The 25,492-nt window shown below is 45.2% G+C and overlaps 1 protein-coding gene across 1 annotated transcript in view; it reads right to left on the bottom strand.

The window, feature by feature from the left end:
* The window catches only part of LOC144506076 (uncharacterized), a 186,980-nt gene extending 165,892 nt beyond the window's left edge, over positions 1-21,088 (bottom strand). The window contains exon 1 of the mRNA XM_078231893.1: positions 20,961-21,088. Within this exon, the coding sequence (XP_078088019.1) occupies positions 20,961-21,039 (79 nt within the window). The 5' untranslated portion in view covers positions 21,040-21,088. The remainder of the gene's footprint in view (positions 1-20,960) is intronic.
* Positions 21,089-25,492: the final 4,404 nt, after the last annotated feature.

Genomic DNA, 25,492 nt, shown 5'->3' on the forward strand with positions numbered 1-25,492 from the left:
CCTAAATGAATACTTTGCATCAGTATTCACAAAGGAGAGGGATGTGTTGACTGGGAGTGTCTTGGAGGGGAGTGTTGACCCGTTAGAGAAAATCTCCATTACAAGGGAGGAAGTGTTAGGTGTTTTAGGGAATATAAAGACTGACAAATCCCCAGGGCCTCGTGGAATCTATCCATGGCTGCTCAGGGAGACGAGAGATGAAATCGCTGGGCCTCTGACGCAAATCTTTGTCTCGTCACTGGACACAGGTGAGGTCCCAGAGGATTGGAGGATAGCTAATGTGGTCCCGTTATTTAAGAAGCGTAGGAAGGATAAACCGGGAAATTATAGGCCGGTGAGCTTGACGTCCGTGGTAGGGAAGTTGTTGGAGAGGATTCTTAGAGATAGGATGTATGCGCATTTAGAAAGGAATAAACTCATTAACGATAGTCAGCATGGTTTTGTGAGAGGGAGGTCATGCCTCACTAACCTGGTGGAGTTTTTTGAAGAAGTGACTAGAATGGTTGACGAGGGAAGGGTTGTGGATGTCGTCTATATGGACTTTAGTAAGGCGTTTGACAAAGTCCCTCATGGTAGGTTGGTGCAAAAGGTTGGATCTCATGGGATAAAGGGGGAGGTGGCTAGATGGGTGGAGAACTGGCTTGGTCACAGAAGACAGAGGGTGGTAGTGGAAGGGTCTTTTTCCGGCTGGAGGCCTGTGACTAGTGGTGTTCCGCAGGGCTCTGTATTGGGACCTCTGCTGTTTGTGATTTATATAAACGATCTGGAAGAAGGTGTAACTGGGGTGATCAGTAAGTTTGCGGACGATACGAAAATGGCTGGACTTGCAGATAGTGAGGAACATTGTCAGAGGCTACAGAAGGATATAGATAGGCTGGAAATTTGGGCAAAGAAATGGCAGATGGAGTTCAATCCAGATAAATGCGAAGTGATGCTTTTCGGTAGAACTAACGTACGGGGGAGCTATACGATAAATGGCAGAACCATAAAGGGTGTAGATACACAGAGGGACATGGGTGTGCAAGTCCACAGATCCTTGAAGGTGACGTCACAGGTGGAGAAGGTAGTGAAAAAGGCATATGGCATGCTTGCCTTTATAGGACGGGGCATAGAGTATAAAAGGTGGGGTCTGATGTTGCGGTTGTATAGAACGTTGGTTCGGCTGCATTTGGAATACTGCGCCCAGTTCTGGTCGCCACACTACCAGAAGGACGTGGAGGCTTTAGAGAGAGTACAGAGGAGGTTTACCAGGATGTTGCCTGGTATGGAAGGGCTTAGTTATGAGGAGAGATTGGGTAAACTGGGGTTGTTCTCACTGGAAAGACGGAGGATGAGGGGTGGCCTAATAGAGGTGTATAAAATTATGAAAGGCATAGATAAGGTGAACGGTGGGAAGCTTTTTCCCAGGTCGGTGGTGACGTTCACGAGGGGTCATAGGTTCAAGGTGAGGCGGGGGAGGTTTAACACGGATATCAGAAGGACGTATTTTACGCAGAGGGTGGTGGGGGCCTGGAATGCGCTGCCGGGCAAGGTGGTGGAGGCGGAAACACTGGGAACGTTTAAGACTTATCTAGATAGCCACATGAACGGAGTGGGAATGGAGGGATACAAAAGAATGGTCTAGTTTGGCACGGGCTTGGAGGGCCGAAGGGCCTGTTCCTATGCTGTATTGTTCTTTGTTCTGTTTTTAAATGCAAGGTGATGCATTTTGGTAGATAGAACCAGGGCAGGACTTACTCAGTTAATGGTAGGGCACTGGGCAGAGTTAGGAGTACAGGTTCATAGCTCCTTGAAAGTGGAGTCATGGGTGGACAGGGTAGTCATGTTTGGTTTCATTGGTCAGAACACTGAATACAGGAGTTGGGATGTCTTGTTGAAGTTGTATAAGACATAGAACAAAGAACAGTACAGCACAGGAAACAGGCCCTTCGGCCCTCCAAGCCTGTGCCGCTCATTGGTCCAACTAGACCATTCGTTTGTATCCCTCCATTCCCAGACTGCTCATGTGATTATCCAGGTAAGTCTTAAACGATGCCAACGTGTCTGCCTCCACCACCCTACCCGGCAGCGCATTCTAGGCCCCCACCACTCTCTGTGTAAAAAACGTCCCTCTGATATCTGAGTTATACCTCGCCCCTCTCACCTTGAGCCCGTGACCCCTCGTGATCGTCACCTCCGACCTGGGAAAAAGCTTTCCACTGTTCACCCTATCTATACTCTTCATAATTTTGTATACCTCTATTAGGTCTCCCCTCATTCTCCGTCTTTCCAGGGAGAACAAGCCCAGTTTACCCAATCTCCTCATAGCTAAGACCCTCCATACCAGGCAACATCCTGGTAAACCTTCTCTGCACTCTCTCTAAAGCCTCCACGTCCTTCTGGTAGTGCGGCGACCAGAACTGGATGCAGTACTCCAAATGTGGCCTAACCAGTGTTCTATACAGCTGCATCATCAGACTCCAGCTTTTATACTCTATACCCCATCCTATAAAGGCAAGCATACCATATGCCTTCTTCACCACCTTCTCCACCTGTGCTGCCACCTTCAAGGATTTGTGGACTTGCACACCCAGGTCCCTCTGTGTTTCTATACTCTTGATGGCTCTGCCATTTATTGTATAACTCCCCCCTACATTTGTTCTTCCAAAATGCATCGCTTCGCATTTATCTGGATTAAATTCCATCTGCCATTTCTCCGCCCAATTTTCCAGCCTATCTATATCCTGCTGTATTGTCCGACAATGTTCATCACTATCTGCAAGTCCAGCCATCTTCGTGTCATCCGCAAACTTGCTGATAACATCAGTTACACCTTCTTCCAAATCATTTATATATATCACAAATAGCAGAGGTCCCAGTACAGAGCCCTGCGGAACACCACTGGTCACAGACCTCCAGCCGGAAAAAGACCCTTCGACTGCTACCCTCTGTCTCCTGTGGCCAAGCCAGTTTTCTACCCATCTAGCCACCTCTCCTTGTATCCCATGAGCCTTAACCTTCTTAACCAACCTGCCATGAGGGACTTTGTCAAATGCCTTACTGAAATCCATATAGACGACATCCACGGCCCTTCCTTCGTCAACCATTTTTGTCACTTCCTCAAAAAACTCCACCAAATTTGTAAGGAATGACTTCCCTCTTACAAAACCATGCTGTCTGTCACTAATGAGATTGTTCCGTTCTAAATGCGCATACATCCTGTCTCTAAGAATCCTCTCCAACAACTTCCCTACCACGGACGTCAAGCTCACTGGCCTATAATTTACCGGGTTATCCCTGCTACCCTTCTTAAATAACGGTACCACATTCGTTATCCTCCAATCCTCTGGGACCTCACCTGTGTCCAATGAAGGGACAAAGATTTCCGTCAGAGGCCCAGCAATTACATCTCTTGTCTCCCTGAGCAGTCTAGGATAGATGCCATCAGGCCCTGGGGATTTGTCAGTTTTAATGTTACCTAAAAAACCTAACACTTCCTCCCTTGTAATGGAGATTCTCTCTAACGGGTCAACACCTCCCTCTGACTCGCAGTTGACACTCGCAGTCAACAAGTCCCTCTCCTTTGTGAATACCGACACAAAGTATTCATTTAGGATCTCCCCTATTCCCTTGGGTTCTAAGCATAATTTCCCTCCTTTGTCCCTGAGAGGTCCGACTTTTTCCCTGACAACTCTTTTGTTCCTAACATATGAATAAAATGCCTTAGGATTCTCCTTAATCCTGTCTGCCAAGAACATTTTGTGACCTCTTTTTGCCCTTCTAACTCCCCGTTTGAGTTCTTTCCTACTCTCTCTGTATTCCTCCAGAGCTCCATCTGTTTTCAGTTGCCTGGACCTAACGTACGCCTCTCTTTTCTTTATGATCAGATCCTCAATTTCCCTGGTTATCCACGGCTCTCGAATCCTACCTTTCCTATCCTTCCTTTTTACAGGCACATGCCTATCCTGCAGCCTTATCAACTGTTCCTTAAAAGACTCCCACATACCAGACAAGGACTTACCCCCGAACAGCCTCTCCCAATCAACAGCCACCAATTCCTGCCCAATCCAGCTATAGTTAGCCTTCCCCCAATTTAGCACCCTACCCTTAGGACAACACTCATCCTTGTCCATTACTATCCTAAAGTTAACAGAGTTGTGGTCACTATTTGCCACATGTTCCCCTACCGAAACTTTGACGACCTGACCGGGCTCATTTCCCAGAACTAGATCCAGTATAGCCCCCTCTCTAGTCGGGCTATCTACATACTGTTCCAAAGAACCTTCCAGTATGCATTTTACAAATTCCTCCCCGTCCAGACCCCCAGCCCTAAGCACTTTCCAGTCTATACCAGGGAAATTGAAGTCTCCCACTACAACAACCCTATTTTTTCTGCACATATTCAGAATCTCCTGACATATCCGTTCCTCCACTTCCTGTGGGCTACTGGGTGGCCTGCAGTATACCCCCAGCATAGTGATTGCACCTTTCCAGTTTCTGAGCTCCTCCCACAGCGACTCATTACATGACCCCTCTAAATTGTCCACCCTCTGCACCGCTCTAATATGCTCCCTAACTAATACCGCTACTCCCCCACCTTTTTTAGCCCCTCCTCTGTCTCACCTAAAACACTTATACCCTGGAATACTCAGCTGCCAGTCCTGTCCTTCTTTTAACAATGTCTCCGTCACCGCAACCACATCCAAATTCCGCGTAAGCATTAAGGCCCTAAGTTCATCTGTCTTACCCGTTACGCTACTCGCATTGAAGCAGATGCACTCCAGACCTCCAGGCCCACTCAGGTCATCCTGCTCCAGAATGCTCTTCTTCTTTGCTAGCCTTGCCCTGGCCGCCAGCTCGACCCCAGCCTCAGTACTTACTGACCTACTGTTTTGATCCACCCCCCCCCCCCCCCCCCCCCCCCGGCCACACTAGTTTAAACCCTGCCGAAACACTCTAGCAAAATTCCCAGCCAGGATATTTGTGCCCTTCCAGTTAAGGTGTAACCCATCCTTTCCATACAGGTGCCATCCTCTCTTGAAGACTTCCCAATGATCTATGAATTTGAAACCCTCCCTCTTGCACCAGTCCTTTAGCCACGTGTTCAATTGTAGAATCTCTCTGTTCCTGGCTTTACTAGCACTAGGCACTGGGAGCAGTCCAGAGATTGCTATCCTAGAGGCCTTATTTTTTAGCCTAGCACCCATCTCCCTGAATTGCTCTCGTAGGTAATTGTTCACATAGGTAAGGCCACACTTGGAATATTGCATACAGTTCTAGTCACCCTATTATAGAAAGGATATTATTAAATTAGAAAGAGTGCAGAAAAGATTTACTAGGATGCTACCAGGACTTGAGTGAGTTTTGAGTTATAAAGAGAGACTGGATAGACTGGGACTTTTTTCCCTGAAGCGTAGGAGGCTTTGGGATGATCTTATAGAGGTCCATAAAATAATGAGGGACATAGATAAGGTAGATAAACAGCTTTTCCCAAAGGTTGGGGAGTCTCGAACTAGAGGGCACAGGTTTAAGCTGAAAGGGGAGAGACACAAAAGGGTCCAGAGGGGCAATTTTTTCACACAGAGGGTGGTGAGTGTCTGGAATGCGCTGCCAGAGGTAGTAGTAGAGGCAGGTACAATTTTGTCTTTTGAAAAGCATCTAGGCAGTTACATGGGTAAGATTGGTATTGAGGGATATGGGCCAAATGCGGGTAATTAGGAGCAGCTTAATGATAAAAACTGGGCGGCGTGGACAAGTTGGGTTGAAGGGCCTGTTTCCACGCTGTAAACCTCTATGACTCTATGGCCAGAATCTTACCTCCATGCCCGGAATTAGGGCAGGTGTGGCTTGCAGAACGGAATTCTCCGTTGGCCTCGGACGGGATTTTATGAGCCTCCCGCAAGCGAGGTCATAAAATACCGATCTATGACTCTATAAGGCTGGTCCAGTTCGATTTCTGGTCAATGATAACCCCAGCATGTTTACTGTAACTGTCTACTTCTATAGTAAAACTCAATAATACATTCAGGTCTGGCATGGTCAACGCAATATAAACTGCTGCAGGAACATAGGCTGGGATTTTCCAGTCATGCAGATCTGCTGCAGAGAATGCCTGGTGATTGTCGAGCAGTGTTCATTCATCCGTTGTCGTAGCGTCTGCATGATCTCCCCAATGTACCTGGTGGATGGTGTTTTCATGTGGGAACACCATCCACCAGGTACATGGTACATACACTTGCAACTCGGCCAACGTTGTCCACCTGATACGCTGCAGGAAAGGATGTCCCGAGGCATGGTACATTGGAGAGATCATGCAAACGCTACGACAACGGATGAATGAACACCGCTCGACAATCACCAGGCAAGAGTGTTCTCTTCCTGTTGGGGAACACTTCAGTGGTCACGGGCATTCGGCCTCTGATCTTCGGGTAAGCATTCTCCAAGGCGGCCTTCACGACACATGACAACGCAGAGTCGCTGAGCAGAGACTGATAGCCAAGTTCCGCACACATGAGGATGGCCTCAACCGGGATCTTGGGTTCATGTCACACTATCTGTAACCCCCACAACTTGCCTGGGCTTGCAAAATCTCACTAACTGTCCTGTCTGGAGACAATACACATCTCTTTAACCTGTGCTTAACCTTCTCTCCACTCACATTGTCTGTACCTTTAAGACTTGATTACCTGTAAAGACTCGCATTCCAACCATTATTTTGTAAATTGAGTTTGTGTCTTTATATGCCCTGTTTGTGAACAGAACTCCCACTTACCTGATGAAGGAGCAGCGCTCTGAAAGCTAGTAGCTTTTGCTACCAAATAAACCTGTTGGACTTCAACCTGATGTTGTGAGACTTCTTACTGTGTTTACCCCAGTCCAACGCCGGCATCTCCACATCGAGAATGTAGCAGGCCAGCCAAAAGTCCATTGACTTCTCTAGGACCAGAAGATCCCAGCCATAATCAAATAGAACTAATTCACTAGCTTAATTTACAAATGTACATGAACAAATAGATACTTACATTGACTTATGAATGGTTTCTTTAAATTCAATTATATTTTTTATACTGGTATTAACTCACAGCAGGAAATATCTTACCTCCTGGTCAATGATAGTAATCTAATGGTTATCAATGAAGCCATTATGTACCTATATCCATGATACACCTATAAGTAAGTTAGGTGTGTCAGAGTGACTTAAACCTCATGGCTTTTACTATTTGAGTCAATTCAATAAGGGTTCTACTGCATTAGTGTGGATGTGTTGCTGTTGGCCATTTAGAGCAAGCATTATTGCCTCTCACATATGGAGATAATGGTGCAGCCTGATGGTACCTATGAAGACACCAGCAAAGCCTGATGGTTAAAAATGATAACCCCTCTACCTCACCATAAACTGCCAAAGAACAGGGATGTGTAGCCAAGAAGTGAGCACAGCAGCTGATTGGGCAGTCACCCCATGTGACATGGCTGTTGCTATGGCTCAGGTGGACAGTGATTGAACACAGGCCCCTGTGAATGGAAGTGAGAGAAATATGACCTCCTGAGCAATCGAAGTAAAAGACAGTGATTGATTAATGTCTGTCCTGTGAGTTCATAACTGCGAATAAGGATCAGTGCCAGATAAAAGGGAGAGACAAAGGAACATCAGAATAACCTGCAGGAACAACCATGCTAAAGAAGCAACACCCTGGGTCTGGGACTCAGAGAGGACAATGGAACCCATTAAGAGAGAGAGGCTGATCACTTTGCCTCCTAAAGGATGACATTTAGGTCCAGGAGTTTTGATATCTTTTATAGAGCAAAGTTTAATACTTTGTATAATAGAGCTTTTGATACCCTGTAATGTGGAGTTTTGGTATTTTTATGGTAACATGGTAAGATATAATAAAGGAGATTTTTGTATGATATTTGAGAGATTGAGTGTCTTTGTCAATTGACCCTGTATCAAGGTGCAACAATTGGTCAATGTCCATTTTAGGTCCCCTTGTAGAAACTCGCTTCAAGAAAGTACAGTGGCAGCCAAGTCTGCTCCATTCATGATTCTTAAGTGAGGTTTTCTTTTAAGGACTGCTCCTTGACTCTACAACAGCCCAAGCACCAACCACCACCCCGAGGAATACCTTTAGATTGTTGCTGGTGAGACAAACAGACCAAGGTTCACTTTATTCAACTGAACTGCCTGTGGAGGTGCGACAGGTACTGGGAGCTCACCCACTTAGAACATAGATAGAACAGTACAGCACAGAACAGGCCCTTCGGCCCACGATGTTGTGCCGAGCTTTATCTGAAACCAAGATCAAGCTATCCCACTCCCTTATTATTAAGAAGTCTGGAGACCCAATTTTCAATCCTCATCAGGCCTCCTGACCAGGACAAATGCTCTATACACAGAGCCCACATCAGTTCTGAAAACAAGTCTTAAGGAATGTTAAGATCTATAAGTTTGATTTAGGAATTAAATCTGTCTGAATGACTTTACCCCAATAACAAGAGCTTGAAAATTAGCAAGACTTTATGGAAATAAACAGTGCCAGACTGCAAGTTTGCCAGAACCAAAGGCTATTTTTTATTTTGGTGATCGTCCCACAGAAATCCTTTCAAGAAAACAAATTATACCCATGTGTGAAGTTTTGGATACCTTGTAGTTAAGATCACTCCAAAAATAGTGATTGCTTACAGCTAAGCTATAAGTTTCATCAGCGTCAATTTTGTCTCCATAATTCCAATATCAAAACAAACCAACATTTCTCAGGCTAACATCGATCACACATACAAAGGGAAAGTTAGATTTACAGGGAAGGGAAGCAACATTTCTGTAACAGACGTTCGATATCAAAAGTTTTGGGCTTTGAACAAATGATCATAAATCAGGTTTAAAAGGTTTGTAGTTCTCTCTAAAAAATTGGAGTTGTTCACTTTTTTGATTTTTATAATGATTATGAGGAGTTAGTAGTCACAAGAGATTGACACTTTTCTGGGTAATGGGGAGGAGGGGAATTGTTCACCGAATTCAGTCTGAGATTGGTTTTGCAGAACAGAATATACAGGATTATGCCAGGTGATAACTCAATTTGGTAAATGTCTGGAACAGGGTCAATGCTTATGACTTGGGGATCAACCACAACACAGATATAAATCTGCATTAATACACCAACAGGCACATCGTATTTCTTGTACATTTTTCAGTAAGGTCATGCTAGCATTACACACTTTTTATACTTTTCCATAGGCAGCCTAAATATAATCCGTAAACTGAGAATAGACCAGCTTGAGTCATACTGATGAAACAAAATGCATTTTAAATTGGTGTGTGTGCAATGCCTATCAAACATGACAAAGATGAAGACATTAAGTGACAATTGTGCTGAACTTGTACCCAAGTATACAAATTGCATTTTAATCAAGATTGTTGACAAAACCCAGATCAACTTTAACAATTAAATATAAAGGATTGGATTTTTGTCTCCTGATACAGGTGGGAATGAAGTAATGAAATCTTGATGTTTTTCACTGCAGGAATGGATTTCTGATCTCTTACCAACCCTGCATTATTTTTGCATGGCCTTTTCGTGGGTTGGGAAAGACATGTGATCCCACGTGTACCCCACGCTCGCCATTGCGATCCCTATAGAAAGATGAATTTCCTCATTTCACCCTGCATTCCTATCCCCACCCCACAGCTATTTGCTTTTGCCAGTGCAGATTTTAGAAGCATAAAAGTATACCGCCTCATTAAAAAGTTTGTGATCGTTCGAGAAGTCTGTTGAGGAACCAGGAACATTCTGATGTGAACAATACTATATGTTTAACCATTTCAAATGTCATTATTAGTTCCAATATTATTAAGCAGAGGTATCTTAAATATAGTGATTCATCATAGGGTGCGGTTCTGAAAAGTTAAGGTGACCATTACATTTACCAGCATTATTCAGATACTGAGATACATTAGAATACTTTGCCCAAAGGGATCTTAAGCATTCAAAACTGGAGAAAACATTGTTTGTGATCTCTAATGTAATGTTTTTCTGAAGTGATTTAAATGCCCAGAGCACTTTTAATTGAAAAGCATTGTCAGCAGCTTTCAGTTAGAGAAAGAAAATCAGCTACTTGCTCCTGGACTATTTTGATTAATGGGACATCTGGTGCAGCTTACAAAAAAACACCAACTGGTTTGTCAGTTTCATCAGACTCCACTGTTTAGATTTTCCAGTGTTGTAGTTACAGTTGAGCCCATTATGAACGCTTGGCAGTGTTTCAAAAGCTTTGAAACTACTTTTCTCAGCAAGATGTATTGAAATTTCTATTGACAGTTTTAAGAAGTTATTAGAAGATTATCTTTCTTTGATATGATAAGCGAAAATGTGTTTGTTTCTTTTTACAACAGATTGGCCACATGGGGGGATTTTCCTTTCGCATGGCTTTTGTGAGTGAGAGTTTCTTTCAGTCTGAATGTGTTTCAATAGCATCTCTATTAGATTGTTAAAAAAATATCCCTCTCAAAGAAACCCTGAGCTCTCCCCATTGTGGACACTGGATGAGTGGTGATGGAGGATACATGGGAGCATAGATGGGCATGGGGATATGATGGTGTCTGGATGGGGCATGGAGAGTCTGAAGGAGCATGGGAAATATGAAGAGACTAAGATGAGCAAGAGAAAGGACCCAAAGTAATTCATTCCTCTTTATGACGCCACAGAATTTGTTTCTCAGCCTTGATAAAGTAATCACCGATCTGAAAGGTGCGTTTATTAAAACCTTCAGCCTGTGCGTTGGTCTGTTATGTAATGAAATTTCTGCCTTCAGTAGTTCCACAACCAGTGAATGAATACGAGTCACAGGAAACAGAAATGAGTGAACACAATTTGCCAAAATGAGCAAAAACTAACTGAGTCAGAGATTTATTATGGCCAAAACTCAAGACAAATTGAAAATATATAATTTAATATAAACTGAAAATTTTGAAATAGAAATTTGATAATAACCACACTGAGACTTACAATCACTTCTCTTTACTTTGAACATTTATAGATGTGTTAAAAGCTAAATGCATATCCAAGGTGTGCCTCATTTAGAAGTTATTTTTTTCTTTAATAGTATGGATCATGCAATATACTCGAAGGGCTCTATTTTACCATTTTGATTCTAAGTGCTGGGCAGACTTGAATCTGGCGGTGTTTCAGATCCGTCTTTTAGACCCGTTCTCCGGCACTCCCATATGCACTCTGCCTGCAAAAATATCAGTGAGTCCGAATCGCGCTACACAAGCCTGTGGGTGGGGCCTAACGTGCCCGAAATCCTGCAGCTCCAATCGGTGCCTCCAACTGCGCATGGGCAGAAACAAAAGACAGAATAAAGCTCCCCTACCACTTCGCTCCTGGGCCAGATAATGCCTCCCCCTGGCCCCCACAGACATTGCCCCACCCCCACAACATTACTGACCCCCATATCCCACATCCACCCGCCACCCAGACTTATCCCTCCCCCCTCCTCCCTTCCCCCCACCGATCTCAGGCAGAGTGCCAGCGGACCCCCCTACCTCTCAATGATCTCAGGCAGAGTGGCAGCGGACTCCCCTTTCCCCATACCAATCTCAGGCAGAAAGATCCCCCCTCCACCCTGCAGATATCAGGCAGCGTGGTCCCCTCATCCCCACCCCGGACCCTCCCGCACAAGGCCCCCATCTCCTCTGGACTCCAATGGCTGTATGACACCTCCCTCTCTCTCCCCTGTCCCCAATCATTGAGGCATTGATCCACCCACTCCCACCACCCCTCCCCATCAGCACATCTGCAAGTGCTCACTTGTCTTCCCCTCAATGCTAACAAGAAAACTGCGTGTAACTTGCTGGAATGTTCTGTGAAACTGCCTGCAGCTGATCTGCCCTAACGAGGGACAACTCCATAAAAAACACAAGAATGGACAGGCAGATAGGTATTCCTGCACAAAATGTGTGCACGACCAGCCCCCTGATTTTCTGAAGGCGACCTGGGGAGGCCACTGGATGCAGCAGAGGCGAGGCCTCTGCTCCCCGCAGGAGGAAGCAGACCCTGGGGAGGCTGATGGAAATGCAGCCTTGGAGGATGTCGCCGCCTCGGTCAGTGCCAGGGCACTGGCTCCCCGAACCGTGAAGCAGTGCCGGAAAAATGTCAATGACCTCATCCGTGCAGCAAGGGTGAGTGCTGAATCCCATCTTGCATCTTCCCCCAAATCTCCCCCAGATCCTCTCATCCCCAGCACCCTGCATGCTTCCAGCTCCTGACCCCCAAGCACCTCTTTTCTATTCCCCCAAGAGCCCCACTGTGCCTGCCCTCTAAGGCCCACCACCTGATACCCTGCAGGAGATATGCCATCGTGTCTTTCATGGCTCCTTCTGTCTCCACAGGAGAAGACCGACCATAACACCCCTGAAAGGGCGAAGCAGGGGGTGGTGAGCCAGACCTCTGGGTCCTCACCCTCTTTGAGGAACAGGCGCTGGAGATTTCAAGGGAAGGGGAGATGTAGGCTGTCAGCGACAGCATGGTCGGGCTGGGGTCAAGACGTGAACACCTGTCATTCCTCCACTCACTTTGAGGCAACTTCTCGGGGGCACGTGTTTCGGGTGCGAGGGGCAAGGTTTAAAGGAGATGTATGAAGCATGTTTATTTGCACAGAGAGGGTAGTGGGTGGCTGGAACTCGCTGCCAGGGGAAGTTCGCAGATACAGATACGATAGTGACCTTTAAGGGGCATCTTTACAGCTATGTGGATGGATGGGAATAGAGGCATATGGTCCCCAGAAGGGTAGGGGGTAGCAAATCAGATGGGCAGCTTGGTTGCTACAGGCTTGGAGGGCCGAAGGGCCTGTTCCTGTGATATAATTTGTCCTATGTTCAATAGAGAAATGTGAATCACGTGTGTGGCATCCCGGATTCCTCTCATTCCCTTGCACTTACAGGGACAGATCCGGACATCCCGGGGCCTTCTGGACTCCAGGCCCCTACTGCAGCTCCCGCCCATCCTGGTCAAGACAGCTCAGATGAGTCCTGAGAGGATATGGGTGAAGGGACCTCTGAGGGTGGCACAGTTTTGGCGTCAGTTTCCACCTCACAACTCATCATCCCAGATACTGACACGTCAGTGGGTCCAGTTAGTGGTGAGGCTTCAGGGTCACTCTCTGGTGAGCATCACACATCTGATAACATACATCGGGTGGAGGAGGGAAAGTCTGAGACCTCTGGCATGCGGGGGCCTGCCGGAGGTGAGGACTCAGCTGGCCCCAGGCTACATGCTGGGTCTCTGAGATCACTTCTCCCTCAGCTGCTGGAGATGCAGTAACAGATCCAGGGAATACAGGAGGGGCTGACAACCACACTGGACCGACTGTGAGGCTGTTGGGAGGAGTCCCAAAGCTTTCAGGCGGACCATCTATTGCCTGTCTTGCATGCTTCTCAGGCCAACACTGCAAGGGTGACATCTGCAGTGGAAAGCCTGGGGCAGGGGATCCTCACCATGAGTGGCAGGCTCCAAGCGATGGCAGAGTCACAGCAGGCCACAACTGAGGGACTGAACAGGCTTCTTGAGATTCTGCGGCCCATGGCTGAGAGACTCAAGAGCTTGCAGGAGACCCAGCAGGACAGCGCTGCAACACAGCGGGCAATGGCAGCAGCCCAGTCTCAGAGGGCCATGGCCGAGGGCTTCAGTGCATGGCCCAGTCTCAGAGGGCAGTTGCTGCGGCCTTTGAGAGATGGCCCCCAACTCATGTGGCCATCACAGAGGGCTCGACCATTGTGGGTAGGACGGAGGTGGTCCTCCAGGACTGGCAGTGCTAGGTGATGCTGGAGCTTCTGGAGCTCACTGCAGAAGCACTGCCGTCCCATGGAGTGACCCAGGGGCCCGCAGGAACCCCAAGGGAGGAGGAAGAGCTCGAGCCCATGCGGGGCTTTCCAGCCAGGAGACTGTGGCTGTGGCTACACCTTCTGACTCCCCACTTCCTGACACTGAGGCATCTCAGGGCAGCAGGATGAAGAGGGTGTCATGGAAACATCCCAGATGCCTGGAAGCAGGCCAGGGCCCACAAGGTCTAGGACCTCCAGAGGACACCCGCCACGCGCATCATAAGCCATGGGGCATGGTGGGCAGCTGGCCCCCTCCACCTCCGATGTACATTCTGGGGGGTCACTGAGACATAGTGGTAAGCCACGTAAGGTTAAGAAGTTGTAGTTGCACTGAGATGGCACGGGTGAAGGGCTGCACTCGTTAGAAAGATATTCAAAGACCTTAACATTTTCTGTTCACAAGTTTTTATGTTAGAACGTCATATTTAAACAGCTTTATTGCAATTAAGTGTTTTTTCACCACCCATCTGTGACTAATTTGTCTCGAATTTGTCTCGAATAGGAATCCTCTTCCATTGATGATCGCCAGCGGAATGCTTCATGTTGATGTCAGTTTGGGAGACCCCTCAATGCTGTGTCACTGAGAAAAGAAAGGCATTGGTTTCCCAGACCCCATAAGTGATTCCCTCCCGTCCCCCACCCCACCCTGTTTGAGGGTTTCAGATCCCTTCCCCACTCCACAGACGTGGGCCCAGGTGCCAGCGTGTGTGTGCAGAACTCAGGTAGGAGTCAGGCTAGTTTGCACCAGGGCATCATCATAATGGTGCTTAGTAAGTCATCATCACCCTCCTGCCTGCCAAAATACTCACGAACACAGAGTACCCAGGCCCACCACTCTGGTGTGAAAATGTTGAAAGATATGGAAGGAATTTTGGGGTAGGGGGGATGAGACCCACAGGCACATACCCCTAGCGAGTGAACTGCCTGGTGATCAGGGCCTCCTTGCTGCCCTTGCATGCCTCATTTGGGCTGCCAGCCCTCCAGCGCCTGGTTGATGTTCCTCGGCATGCTCTTCCTCTTCTTTCTCCTCCTCCTCTTCCTCCTCCTCCTGCTGGTCATCCTCCCCAGCGACGCCCAGCTGGTCAGCCTCCACGACCTCCTCCTCCTCCAATAGGTCATCTCTTTGTAGAGCCAGATTGTGCAAGGCACAGCACACGACCATTATGCGGGAAGAGATCACTGGGTTGTAATGGTGGGCCCTGCCAGATGTTCCAGGCACCCGAATCGCATTTTGAGGAGCCCAATGCACCTCTCCACTATTGCACGGGTGGCTACATGGGCCTCATTATAGCGGGTCTCCGCCTCAGACACAGGCCTCTGCACAGGCGTCATCAGCCATGTCCGAAGCATGTCCGAAGCTCTCCACATCATGACTACCATCGACACCGCAAACTGCCGGCTCCAAGTGGAGAGGATCTCCAAGAAGATTGCGCATATCGACGCAGACATCTCCACATCATGACTACCATCGACACCGCAAACTGCCGGCTCCGAGTGGAGAGGATCTCCAAGAGGATCGCGCATATCGACACAGACATCTCCACATCATGACTACCATCGACAGCGCAAACTGCCGGTTCCAAGTGGAGAGGGGCTCCAAGTGGAGAGGATCTCCAAGAAGATCACGCATATCGACACAGACATCTCCACATCGAAGCAGGTAACCCATATTACCCATGAGCCACCCCCGCAGCCTGGGCTCCTCCTCAAATGCCTCCGGGATGTCCGAGCTCCTGACAATGAAACTGCCGTGCACACTACCTGGATGTCTTGCACAGACATGCATAATGTTCATGTTATGGTCGTACACGAGTTGAACACTCAGGGAGTGGATGAATCTCCGCGGATTCTGTAAGGGGGCCTTAAGGGCGATGTGTGTGCAGTCGATGGCCCCCTGAACACTAGGCATGCCTGCAATGGCTGCAAACCCTGCAGCCCGGGCTTCCTGATGGGTGTGCTCCAGGTTAAATTTGATGTACTGCCCAGCCTGGGCATACAGGGCTTCTGTGACCTGCTTGACACAGGTGTGCACGGCTGATTGGGAGATGCCACAGACATCTCCACTAGGGGTCTGGAAGGAGCCAGTCGCATAAAAGTTCAGAGCGGCTGTCAATTTGACAGCCACCAAGAGTGGGTGTCCCCCCACCTCTAGGTGCCAGGTCCTGCAACAGGTTGCACAAGTGTTTCACTGTCTCCTTTCGAAGGTGGAGATGTTGGCAGCACACGGTGTCCGACATCTGTTCAAATGACACTCGTGCACAGAACTGCCAGGGTTTCTGTTCCCTCCTTCTCCTGCCATCCACCCACCGCCACCGCCCCCCCCCCCGCCCCCCCACCGCCCCTCCAGTCGAGTAAGTATTTGTATTACAAAGATCATCTTTTCAGTCTAGTTCTATAATGCTGAAAAGCAGAATACTGTCAATGCTAGAAATCTGAAATAAAAGCAGAACATTTTGGAAACACTTAGCAGTCAAGGCATCCTCTGTGGAGAGACCTGAAATGTTAACTTAGTTCCCTCTGCACAACTGTTGCCTGACCTGCTAAGTAATTTCCAACATTTTCTGTTTTTCGTTCCATGGTAAGTTGAATATATCAACAGAAGAGTAAACCGTTACAAATAATCAAGGAACTTTGATGGCATTGTGAACCACAAAGTAATGCTTAAATTGCATTTGAATATCAGCAGCACCTCGAGGTTGAATTGATCTTTAATTATCCTTAGCGCCTGTTATTTTTTTATAATAAATCATAACATGATGCACAGTCGGAAGTGGCACCTTTTGGATGAGACATTACAGTGTTTGCCTCTCAGGTAAACATGAAGGATTTTGGAAATGTGTAATATTATACATTATTGTAGATAAGTACATGCAGTCTGTAAATATAGAGGTTTCCTTAACAAAATGGCAATTCTTCTGCAAGCTGAAAAGGCTCCAGACAGCAATCATGTTATGACAGCCTTACCAACATGTGACAGAATGTTTGGGCGCCATCATCAAGGGAGAGACATTTCATTTCTCCGAAGGGTATATGAGTCCTCGCTGAACTTCAGAAACAGCTAATGATAATTCTGTGGCATTGCATGTTATCACTCAAAATTAACCCTTACTTGGTCCATCCATTCTCAATGATTTTTCAAATAATGTAAAATAGTCATTCTATGTATATTATGTATTGATTATTCAAGAGAAGGAATCGTTTCACTGTGAATTCTGTTCGGAATCGTTTTCACTGAGAACTCTGTTTTTCATGACAACACTTCATTATCACTACTGCTGGTTACTTAGGTACCAATATTTTATTGAACAGAAGAAATGAACAATTTAGCCTAGAATTGTGAATTCTCAACAACAATTTGAAGAGTAATTAAAAGAATCTATAAGGAAATGCTGTCAAATGTATTCTTCCTATGCCACATATGGTTGTTTGGGATTTTGTTATTCATCTACAGAATGGCAGATTTTCTTCCCTAATGGACATTAATGAACCAGATGGCCATTTATAACAATCTGGTAGTTGCATGGTCACTATTATTAATACTAGATTTTCTTTAAATTCCAGTTTTATTTAATGGATTGTATTTAAATTCTTCAACTGCCATGCTGGAATTTGAACTCATCTCTCTAGACCTCTGGATTACTAGTTCATTAACATAACCACTATGCTACTATACCCTATGTTATGTGGGCGGCATGGTGGCACACTGCTGCTTCACAGCGTCAGGGACACAGGTTCAATTATAACCTCAGGTGACTGTCTGTGTGGAGTTTGCACATTCTCCCCGTGTCTGTGTGGGTTTCGTCCGGGTGCTCCAGTTTCCTTCCACAGTCCAAACATGTCCAGGTTAGGAGGATTGGCCATGTTAAATTGCCCCTTAGTGTCAGGGGGGTTAGCAGAGTAAATGCATGGAGTTACAGGGATAGGGCTTGGGTGGGATTATGGTCGGTGCAAACTCAATGAACCAAATGCCCTCCTTTTGCATTGTAGGGATTCTATGATTTCTATGATGATCCAGATGAGGCCAATTCCATTTCTAATTATTGGGTAATGAGACCTGTCATTTGGCATGTGAACTCAACACTCACCCGCAAAGAGCATGCAGCTGTATTTTTCTGTGAGTGTTATGGCAAAATGGCCAGACAAAAGCCAGAATTCTCCAGCCGCTCACACCCTGTTGCCTCTGCCAAAGAGGATGGACAATTTGGTGCTGAGCCAAATCTCCATCTACTGCAGCGTGACAGGTGAATCCTGCTGGCGTAAACAGCCTAAGAAGCCCGCCCAAAAGGAGAGTGTATGAATGGGTTTTGATCAATGTGAGTGTTTTATCTCCTTAAGTGTTCAATTGGTGCCAGATGTTTGTTAAGTAAATAGACACATGTAAAATATTTTTAACCTGCTTTTGTCTACTGGTTCTCAACTGAGAGAACTTGAATTGTTTTTTTACAAAGATTATTAAATATGGCTAAAGCAGTGTCAGCGTAGCCCCACATTGCGGCTAGTCAGCAATTTTCCTTGGAACAGCACTGCAATAGGGTAAATCAATCAATGCTGCACTCCCTGCAGGGAGCCACATTCTCAGGGAGTGTAAGTTGAAGCAGAGCCACAGAATTGTGACACCAATTCTCTAACCCATGCTCATTGGAGCATGGCTCCTTGCTGGGAGTTACAGGGATGATGAATTTGTCAAAAGAAAGGAAACACTGCAACTGGTGGCTTTCTGAAACCAAAACAGATAACGGTAGTAACGCTCAGCTATACAGGCTGCAACTACATAGGAAGGAAAAGCATTAAACGGTTCAGGCCTGCCCCTTTATCAGAACTGGAAGACATCACAGACATTCAGTTCTGAGGAAGGACCATATGAAATGTGAACATACTTTCTTTCTTAACAGCATTTGGTATACAGAGGGAAAAAATAGATATGTTATGAATTGGACGAGTGTTTCCATGTATCTAGGAGGAACTATGTATAATTACAAGAATAAGTTGATAAATGTACGATTATAACCAGAAGGTTATTACATAAAGTTGCAAAAAAGGGAATTAGCACACTGAATAGTATATTTTTTAGCTGTATTGGTTGTAACAGAACTTTACAGCAATGAACTTGGGTATTCATCCCACAGTGCTATTAGTGCTGGGAAGGCAAAACAGCAATTTCTAGAGCAGCCTATTAAAAATAATAGAGGCAGAAGCTATCAATACAATTTAGATATTATTGTTACTTACTGGTGTTTCAAATAACTATGACAACAGGAAGATATGAGAAATAGGAAGCCAAAAAACAAAATATTCATCACATGCAGGTACATGGAGGCACATGTGGCTGATTGGTCCCTTCAGACATCAGCAAAATTGCACCAGATGAACCTACCCCATCCCCAGTACATTTGATTTGCTGCATATCAATCATCTTACAGAGATGAAAGGAGACCAATATTGAGGAATGTTGATAAAATAAAGTTTAAAAAGAGAAAAAATTGGGATTTGATGTTAATGTCTGTCCATTCACAACTCCCATGGACACTGTGTGGAAAGATTTGGCATGTCACTTTCAAATCTGAATGCAGCCTAGATTGAATGGGATGAAAATTGCATTTCTCTGCTGACTGTTGAGGCCATGAATGTGGCCCAATTTTGGCAGTCTGAAACTCATGACACATGCCCACTTGACAATAGTTGACACCAAATTGTTAATCTTGTTGAAAGACTCCACCATGATGCAAGCTAATGTAGGATGTTGAATATACCTCTGCATCATGTTATACCTGATCGAGGAATGTTGATGTGAGCACAAGATTTCAGAAGTGGAAAAGGCGATGTATTCGACATAATTGCTATGCTTCATGCCCAGAAGCATTCCTCCATCGCACTACATAGAACATAGAACATAGAACATTACAGCGCAGAACAGGCCCTTCGGCCCACGATGTTGCACCGACCAGTTAAAAAAAAACTGTGACCCTCCAACCTAAACCAATTTCTTTTCGTCCATGAACCTATCTACGGATCTCTTAAACGCCCCCAAACTAGGCGCATTTACAACTGATGCTGGCAGGGCATTCCAATCCCTCACCACCCTCTGGGTAAAGAACCTACCCCTGACATCGGTTCTATAACTACCCCCCCTCAATTTAAAGCCATGCCCCCTCGTGCTACCTCCAAATAAAAGATAGAACTCTAAATTCATCAGTCCTGATATTTGATTAAGTTATTATAAACTTTAATAATTTGGCTTCAATTATACAACGATCCAATATTTAGAAGAATTGCACCATTTAATCAATTTAAATGCTAATTCCATATTTTTCAGGATCCAAGCATTCTGAATTTCTTCAAAGGAAGTTGAGACAGGTGGGGGTGCAATGAGAAAGGTGTGTAAATGATCATTTTTTTACAGCTATGCCCCTGGACAATGCAAATTGGAAGTAAAATACTATTATCACAACCTCACCTAAGTTACCCTGCGCGGAGTTGCAATTCAAGGTATTAACTTTAATTTGTAAAACACATTTTAAAATACATTTAAAGTATTGGTACATGTTTAAATAGTTTTTCAAACTTATGATGCTGACTTTTCATCCAGGTATTTAAAATATAGACAATATAGCCTCCCACCCCACCCCATTCCCAATTGCTCAGCAAGTGAGCTACACAGACTGGCAATATCCCAGTTTGAGTTCACATCACATTCTGTGATTAGTTGATCTCCTATTTTAACAATGGCAGGGCAAACAAATACAGTTAATCCCAGTAGTTCTGGATTACAGAGGTAAAAATCAAATGGGGTTCAACCTTCTGATTTCATTGACCTGCACGATGGAAATTTTTGTACATAAAGGGATGGGTGGGGAGAGGGGTAGTAAAGTTCAATGAGGAAAGTTTGGTTAAACAGTGATGTCTCTAGCAGCCAAATCATCTCCCAATGTTTAGTATCAGGATTCACAAAAGAATGGAACTGCATCCTCCCGCCCCACCCCCAAAGGTTGCAGAAGCGGATAGAAAGTTAAGGGGACAAAAAATTGAATATTTGCATTATTTTGGAGGGGAACATTTTTACCAATTCAAGTTTACACCATTGCACTGGAAGGGGTACAGTGCTTACCTCTTGAGAAAATCCTTGCATTATCCACCAAGGTTAGAGCAATCCCACCGAAGATAACGAAAAGAAATTTAACAGACATTTCACGCGAAGTAGCTGGGTGAAGTTGAAGCTTGCTTTTAGAGATCTGGATCAGCAATGAGCCTGAAACTTAAAAGTGAGGCACCATCAGCTCTGGTGGGAGGAGAGCCCCACGACGTCAGCCGTCACAGACATAAAGCCGTGGAAAGGAATTGGCACCCTTTCGAAAGTCGTAAAAGTTGCTATTGCCAAGCCCCTGCTTGTAACAGGTTTAGATAAGACCGGCTGGTCGAGAGAACATAATTCGCATTTGTAGCAAGATCGATCGAAAAATTGCGCCGGGTCGAAATAAAACTCCTCGGAGTGACATTTTCCAATGCCTGCAATTCATAACTTTCCTTCCACTTACATTTTAATTAGGTTTGATCTTTATTGAGCAAAACGCAAAAACTGTTTTTGAATTGCTGAGTGGAGATATGACAATGAATGCTGGATGTAAAATCGCTGCCCTCTCATGACATTTTGAAAAGTGGTAAGAAATACATCGATATGCACAATACCTTTTCTTGTTTATTATTCAGCCCAAGCCCCTTAATGGTTAACTGTTTGGCTGCCTTTATTAACTTGTGAGACATTTTTATTCATCTGTGGAGCAGCTGCGAGCCATCTTTTGAGTGATCGAGTTGTTAAAAATGCATTTAAATCAAATGGGTTTGAAAAAATATTCCAATTTGTTTCAAATTAGAGTGAGATCGTAAGATCAGACGGTGACACTTGTGAGGATTTTCATTCACACTGTTGTTTCCTGGCCCGAATCTGATACATTTCGAGAAATTGCTAATGGCGATGTCAGTGAAGCCCCTTTGCCCACGATTGCAGTTCGAAACGTTAACTGACAGCTCAAAAGTCTTAACACCCGTGCTAAAAGTGCCACACATAGACACTCATTTGCTAATAGCGCCAACAGTATTTTAGGTTTATTTAAACAGATTATCTTAAATATTGGGTTTTCTGAATGTCTGTATAATTTATTGTACATTTATTGTATTTCTGCCATTCAAATATTATTTACCCTGATTGCCAATAATTAGTAGGTTCTGTGTACGTTATTCATGTAATGTAATAAAAAAAAGTAAATTTATTAATTAGTCACAAGTAGGCTTACATTAACACTGCAATGAAGTTATTGTGAAAATCCATCAATACTATGAAAATGTTCAATGTACAATGAACATGTTACACACACAGACATACACACACACACATGTCAGCATTTTTTGGGGCAATGCACTTCATGAGATCCAAAGTGTGTCTGGTTCTAGATTCAAGCTCCACATCAGAACCTGTGTGCATTAACCAAGTTGTCAATCTGTACAGTACTGGAGGAATGTTTCATTGTAGTTGGCATGTTCTGAATGAGACGTTAAACAAAAGGTCCCATTTACCCATTCTGGTGGATGTTAAGTATCCCATGGTGCTATTGACTGGCTGCTACATTTACCTTAATATCAAACTTCCATGGGAATTCACATATTGGCATGTTCTGATGGGTTTCTAAGCTGTATGCATATTTCTTCTTTCTTTTCTTCACATTCTTTTAAGATTGAGTGGATCAAAATCCTGCTGAATCTCCCCATTCTTGCCTTTGCCATCTCTATTTATTCTAATACTCTCCTGGCCAGCCTTATCCCCACCACCCTCCACAAACATCATCTCACCCAAACCTCTCCTATCCCTATCCTATTATGCTCCGCCTCTCACACATGTACTAGCTGTCATGTCAAATTCTCATCAAAGCTTCACCACTCTACAACTCTGTAGCATCCAATAGACCTAAAACCTTCCAGGAATTTTGCATTGCTCCAACTCTTGCCCCTTGTGCATTACGCACTCAGTTCATCTCTTCACTGGATATCGGACTACGTTCCTGGAAACCCTAACCTCTCAAATTTCCTCTGTAACACTTTGCACCATTCCACATCACTATTCATCTTTAAGACCTTCCATTAAATCTATCTCTTTGACCAAGCTTTTGGTCATTTGTCTGAATATTTTCTCCTCTGGTTTTGTATCAACTTTTAGAACCATAGAATCCTTACAGTGCTGGAAGGGGCCGTCCGGATCATCAAGTCTGCACCAACTCTCCAAAAGACCATCCCACTCAGGCCCTCTTCTTCGCCCTATCCCTGTAACCATGTGCATTTACCATGGCTAATCGACTTAACCTACACATCTTTGGACATGGAGAGGCAATTTAGCATGGCCAATCCACTTAACCTGCACATCTTTGGACTGTGGGAGGAAACTGGAGCAGCCAGAGGAAACCCACGCAAACATGGGTACAGTGTGCACATCACAGAATCATACAGTGCAGAAGAGGCCCTTCAGCCCATCGAGCCTTCACCAACACGCGAAAAACACCTGAACACCCACCTAAATCCATTTACCAGCACTTGGCCCATAGCCTTGAATGTTATGACATGCCAGTGCTCATCCAGGTGCTTTTTAAAGGATGTGAGGCAACCGACCTCTACCACCCTCCCAGGCAGCACATTCCAGACTGTCACTACCCTCTGGGTATAAAAAAGCTTTTCCTCACATCTCTCCCAGAGATTCTGCCCTTCACCTTGAACCTATGTCCCCTTGTGACTGACCCTTCAAGGGGAACAGCTACTCCTTATCCACACTGTCCATGTCCCTCATAATCTTGTACATCTCGATCAGGTCACTCCTCAGTCTACTCTGCTTCAATGGAAACAACCCAAGCTTACCTACTCTCTTCATAACTTAAATGTTCCATCCCAGGCAGCATCCTGGTGAATCTCCTCTGCACCCCCTCCAGTGCAATCACACCCTTCCTATAATGTTGCAACCAGAACTGCACACAGTACTCTAACTGTGGCCTCACTAAAGTTCTATACAATGCCAACATGACTTCCCTGCTTTTGTAATCAATGCCTCGATTGATAAAGACAAGTGTCCCATATGTTTTTTTCACCACCCTACTAACATGCCCTTCTGCCTTCAGAGATCTGTGGACAATCGCACCAAGGTCCCTTTGTTCCACAGAACTTCCTAGTGTCCTGCCATTCATTGAGTACTTACTAGTCAAATTACTCCTTCCAAAGCATATCACCTCACACTTTTCAGGGTTAAATTCCATCTACCACTTATCTGCCCATTTGACCATTCTGTCTATATCTTCTTGTAGCCCCACTGTTAACCACCCATGCAATCTTTGTGTCATCTGCAAACTTACTAATTCTACCCCAACATAGACATCACTGTCATTTATATAAATGATAAATAATAAGAATTCTTTGAGGGGGTAATAAAGACGTTAGACAAAGGAGAGCCAGTGGACGTGATTTATTTGGATTTCTAGAAAGCCTTTGACAAGGTGCTCTACAGGAGGCTGCTAAATAAGCTAAGAGTCAATGGTGTTAGTGGCAAGGTACTGGCATGGAAAGATGATTGGCTGACAGAAAGCAGAGTGGGGATAAGGGGGTCCTCTTCAGGATGGCAACTGGTGACTAGTGGTGTTCCACAGGAGTCAGTGTTGGGACCACAACTTTTCACTATATACATTAATGATCTGGAAGATGGAACTGAGGGCATGGTTGCTAAATTTGCAGATGATACAAAGACATATAGAGACACAGGTAGTGTTGTGAAAGTGGCGATGCTGCAGAATGACTTGGACAGGCTAGGAGAGTGGGCAAAACAGTGGCAGATGGAATACAATGTGGGAAAATGTAAGGTTATGCACTTTGGTAGGAAGAATAGAGGCATAGATTATTTTCTAAATGGGAAAAGGCTTCAGTAATCTGAAGCACAAAGGGACTTGGAAGTCCTGGTTCAGGACTCTTGTAAGGTTAACATGCAGGTTCAGTTGGCAGTTAGGAAGGTAAATTCAATGTTAGCATTCATTTCCAGAGGGCTAGAATACAAGGGCATGGATGTATTGCTGAGGCTGTCTGGTCACACCCCATTTGGAATATTGTGATCAGTTTTGGACCCTGTACCTAAGAAAGGATGTGTTGCCCTGGGAGGGGGTCCAGAGGAGGTTCACAAGAATGATCCTAGGAATGAAGGGTTTGCCATATGAGGAACGATTGAGGAGTCTGGGTCTATACTCGATGGAGTTTAGAAGGAGGGGGGGCACTTCCAAAATACTGAGAAGCCTAGATTGAATGGAGTGGAGAGGATGTTTCCATGAGTGGGAGAGACTAGAACTTGAGGGCACAACCTCAGGGTGAAAAGGATGCTCCTTTAAAACTGAGATGAGGAGGAATTTCTTCAGCCAGAGGATGGTGAATCTGTGAAACCTATTGCCACGCAGGACTGTGGAGGCCAGGTCATTGAGCGTCTTTAATACAGAGATGGATAGGTTCTTGATCAATAAGAACATAAGAACATAAGAAATAGGAGCAGGAGTAGGCCATCTAGCCCCTCGAGTCTGCCCCGCCATTCAATAAGATCATGGCTGATCTGAAGTGGATCAGTTCCACTTA

The sequence above is a fragment of the Mustelus asterias genome, chromosome 17 (assembly GCF_964213995.1).
Source record: "Mustelus asterias chromosome 17, sMusAst1.hap1.1, whole genome shotgun sequence".
NCBI classification, from domain to species: Eukaryota; Metazoa; Chordata; class Chondrichthyes; order Carcharhiniformes; family Triakidae; genus Mustelus; species Mustelus asterias.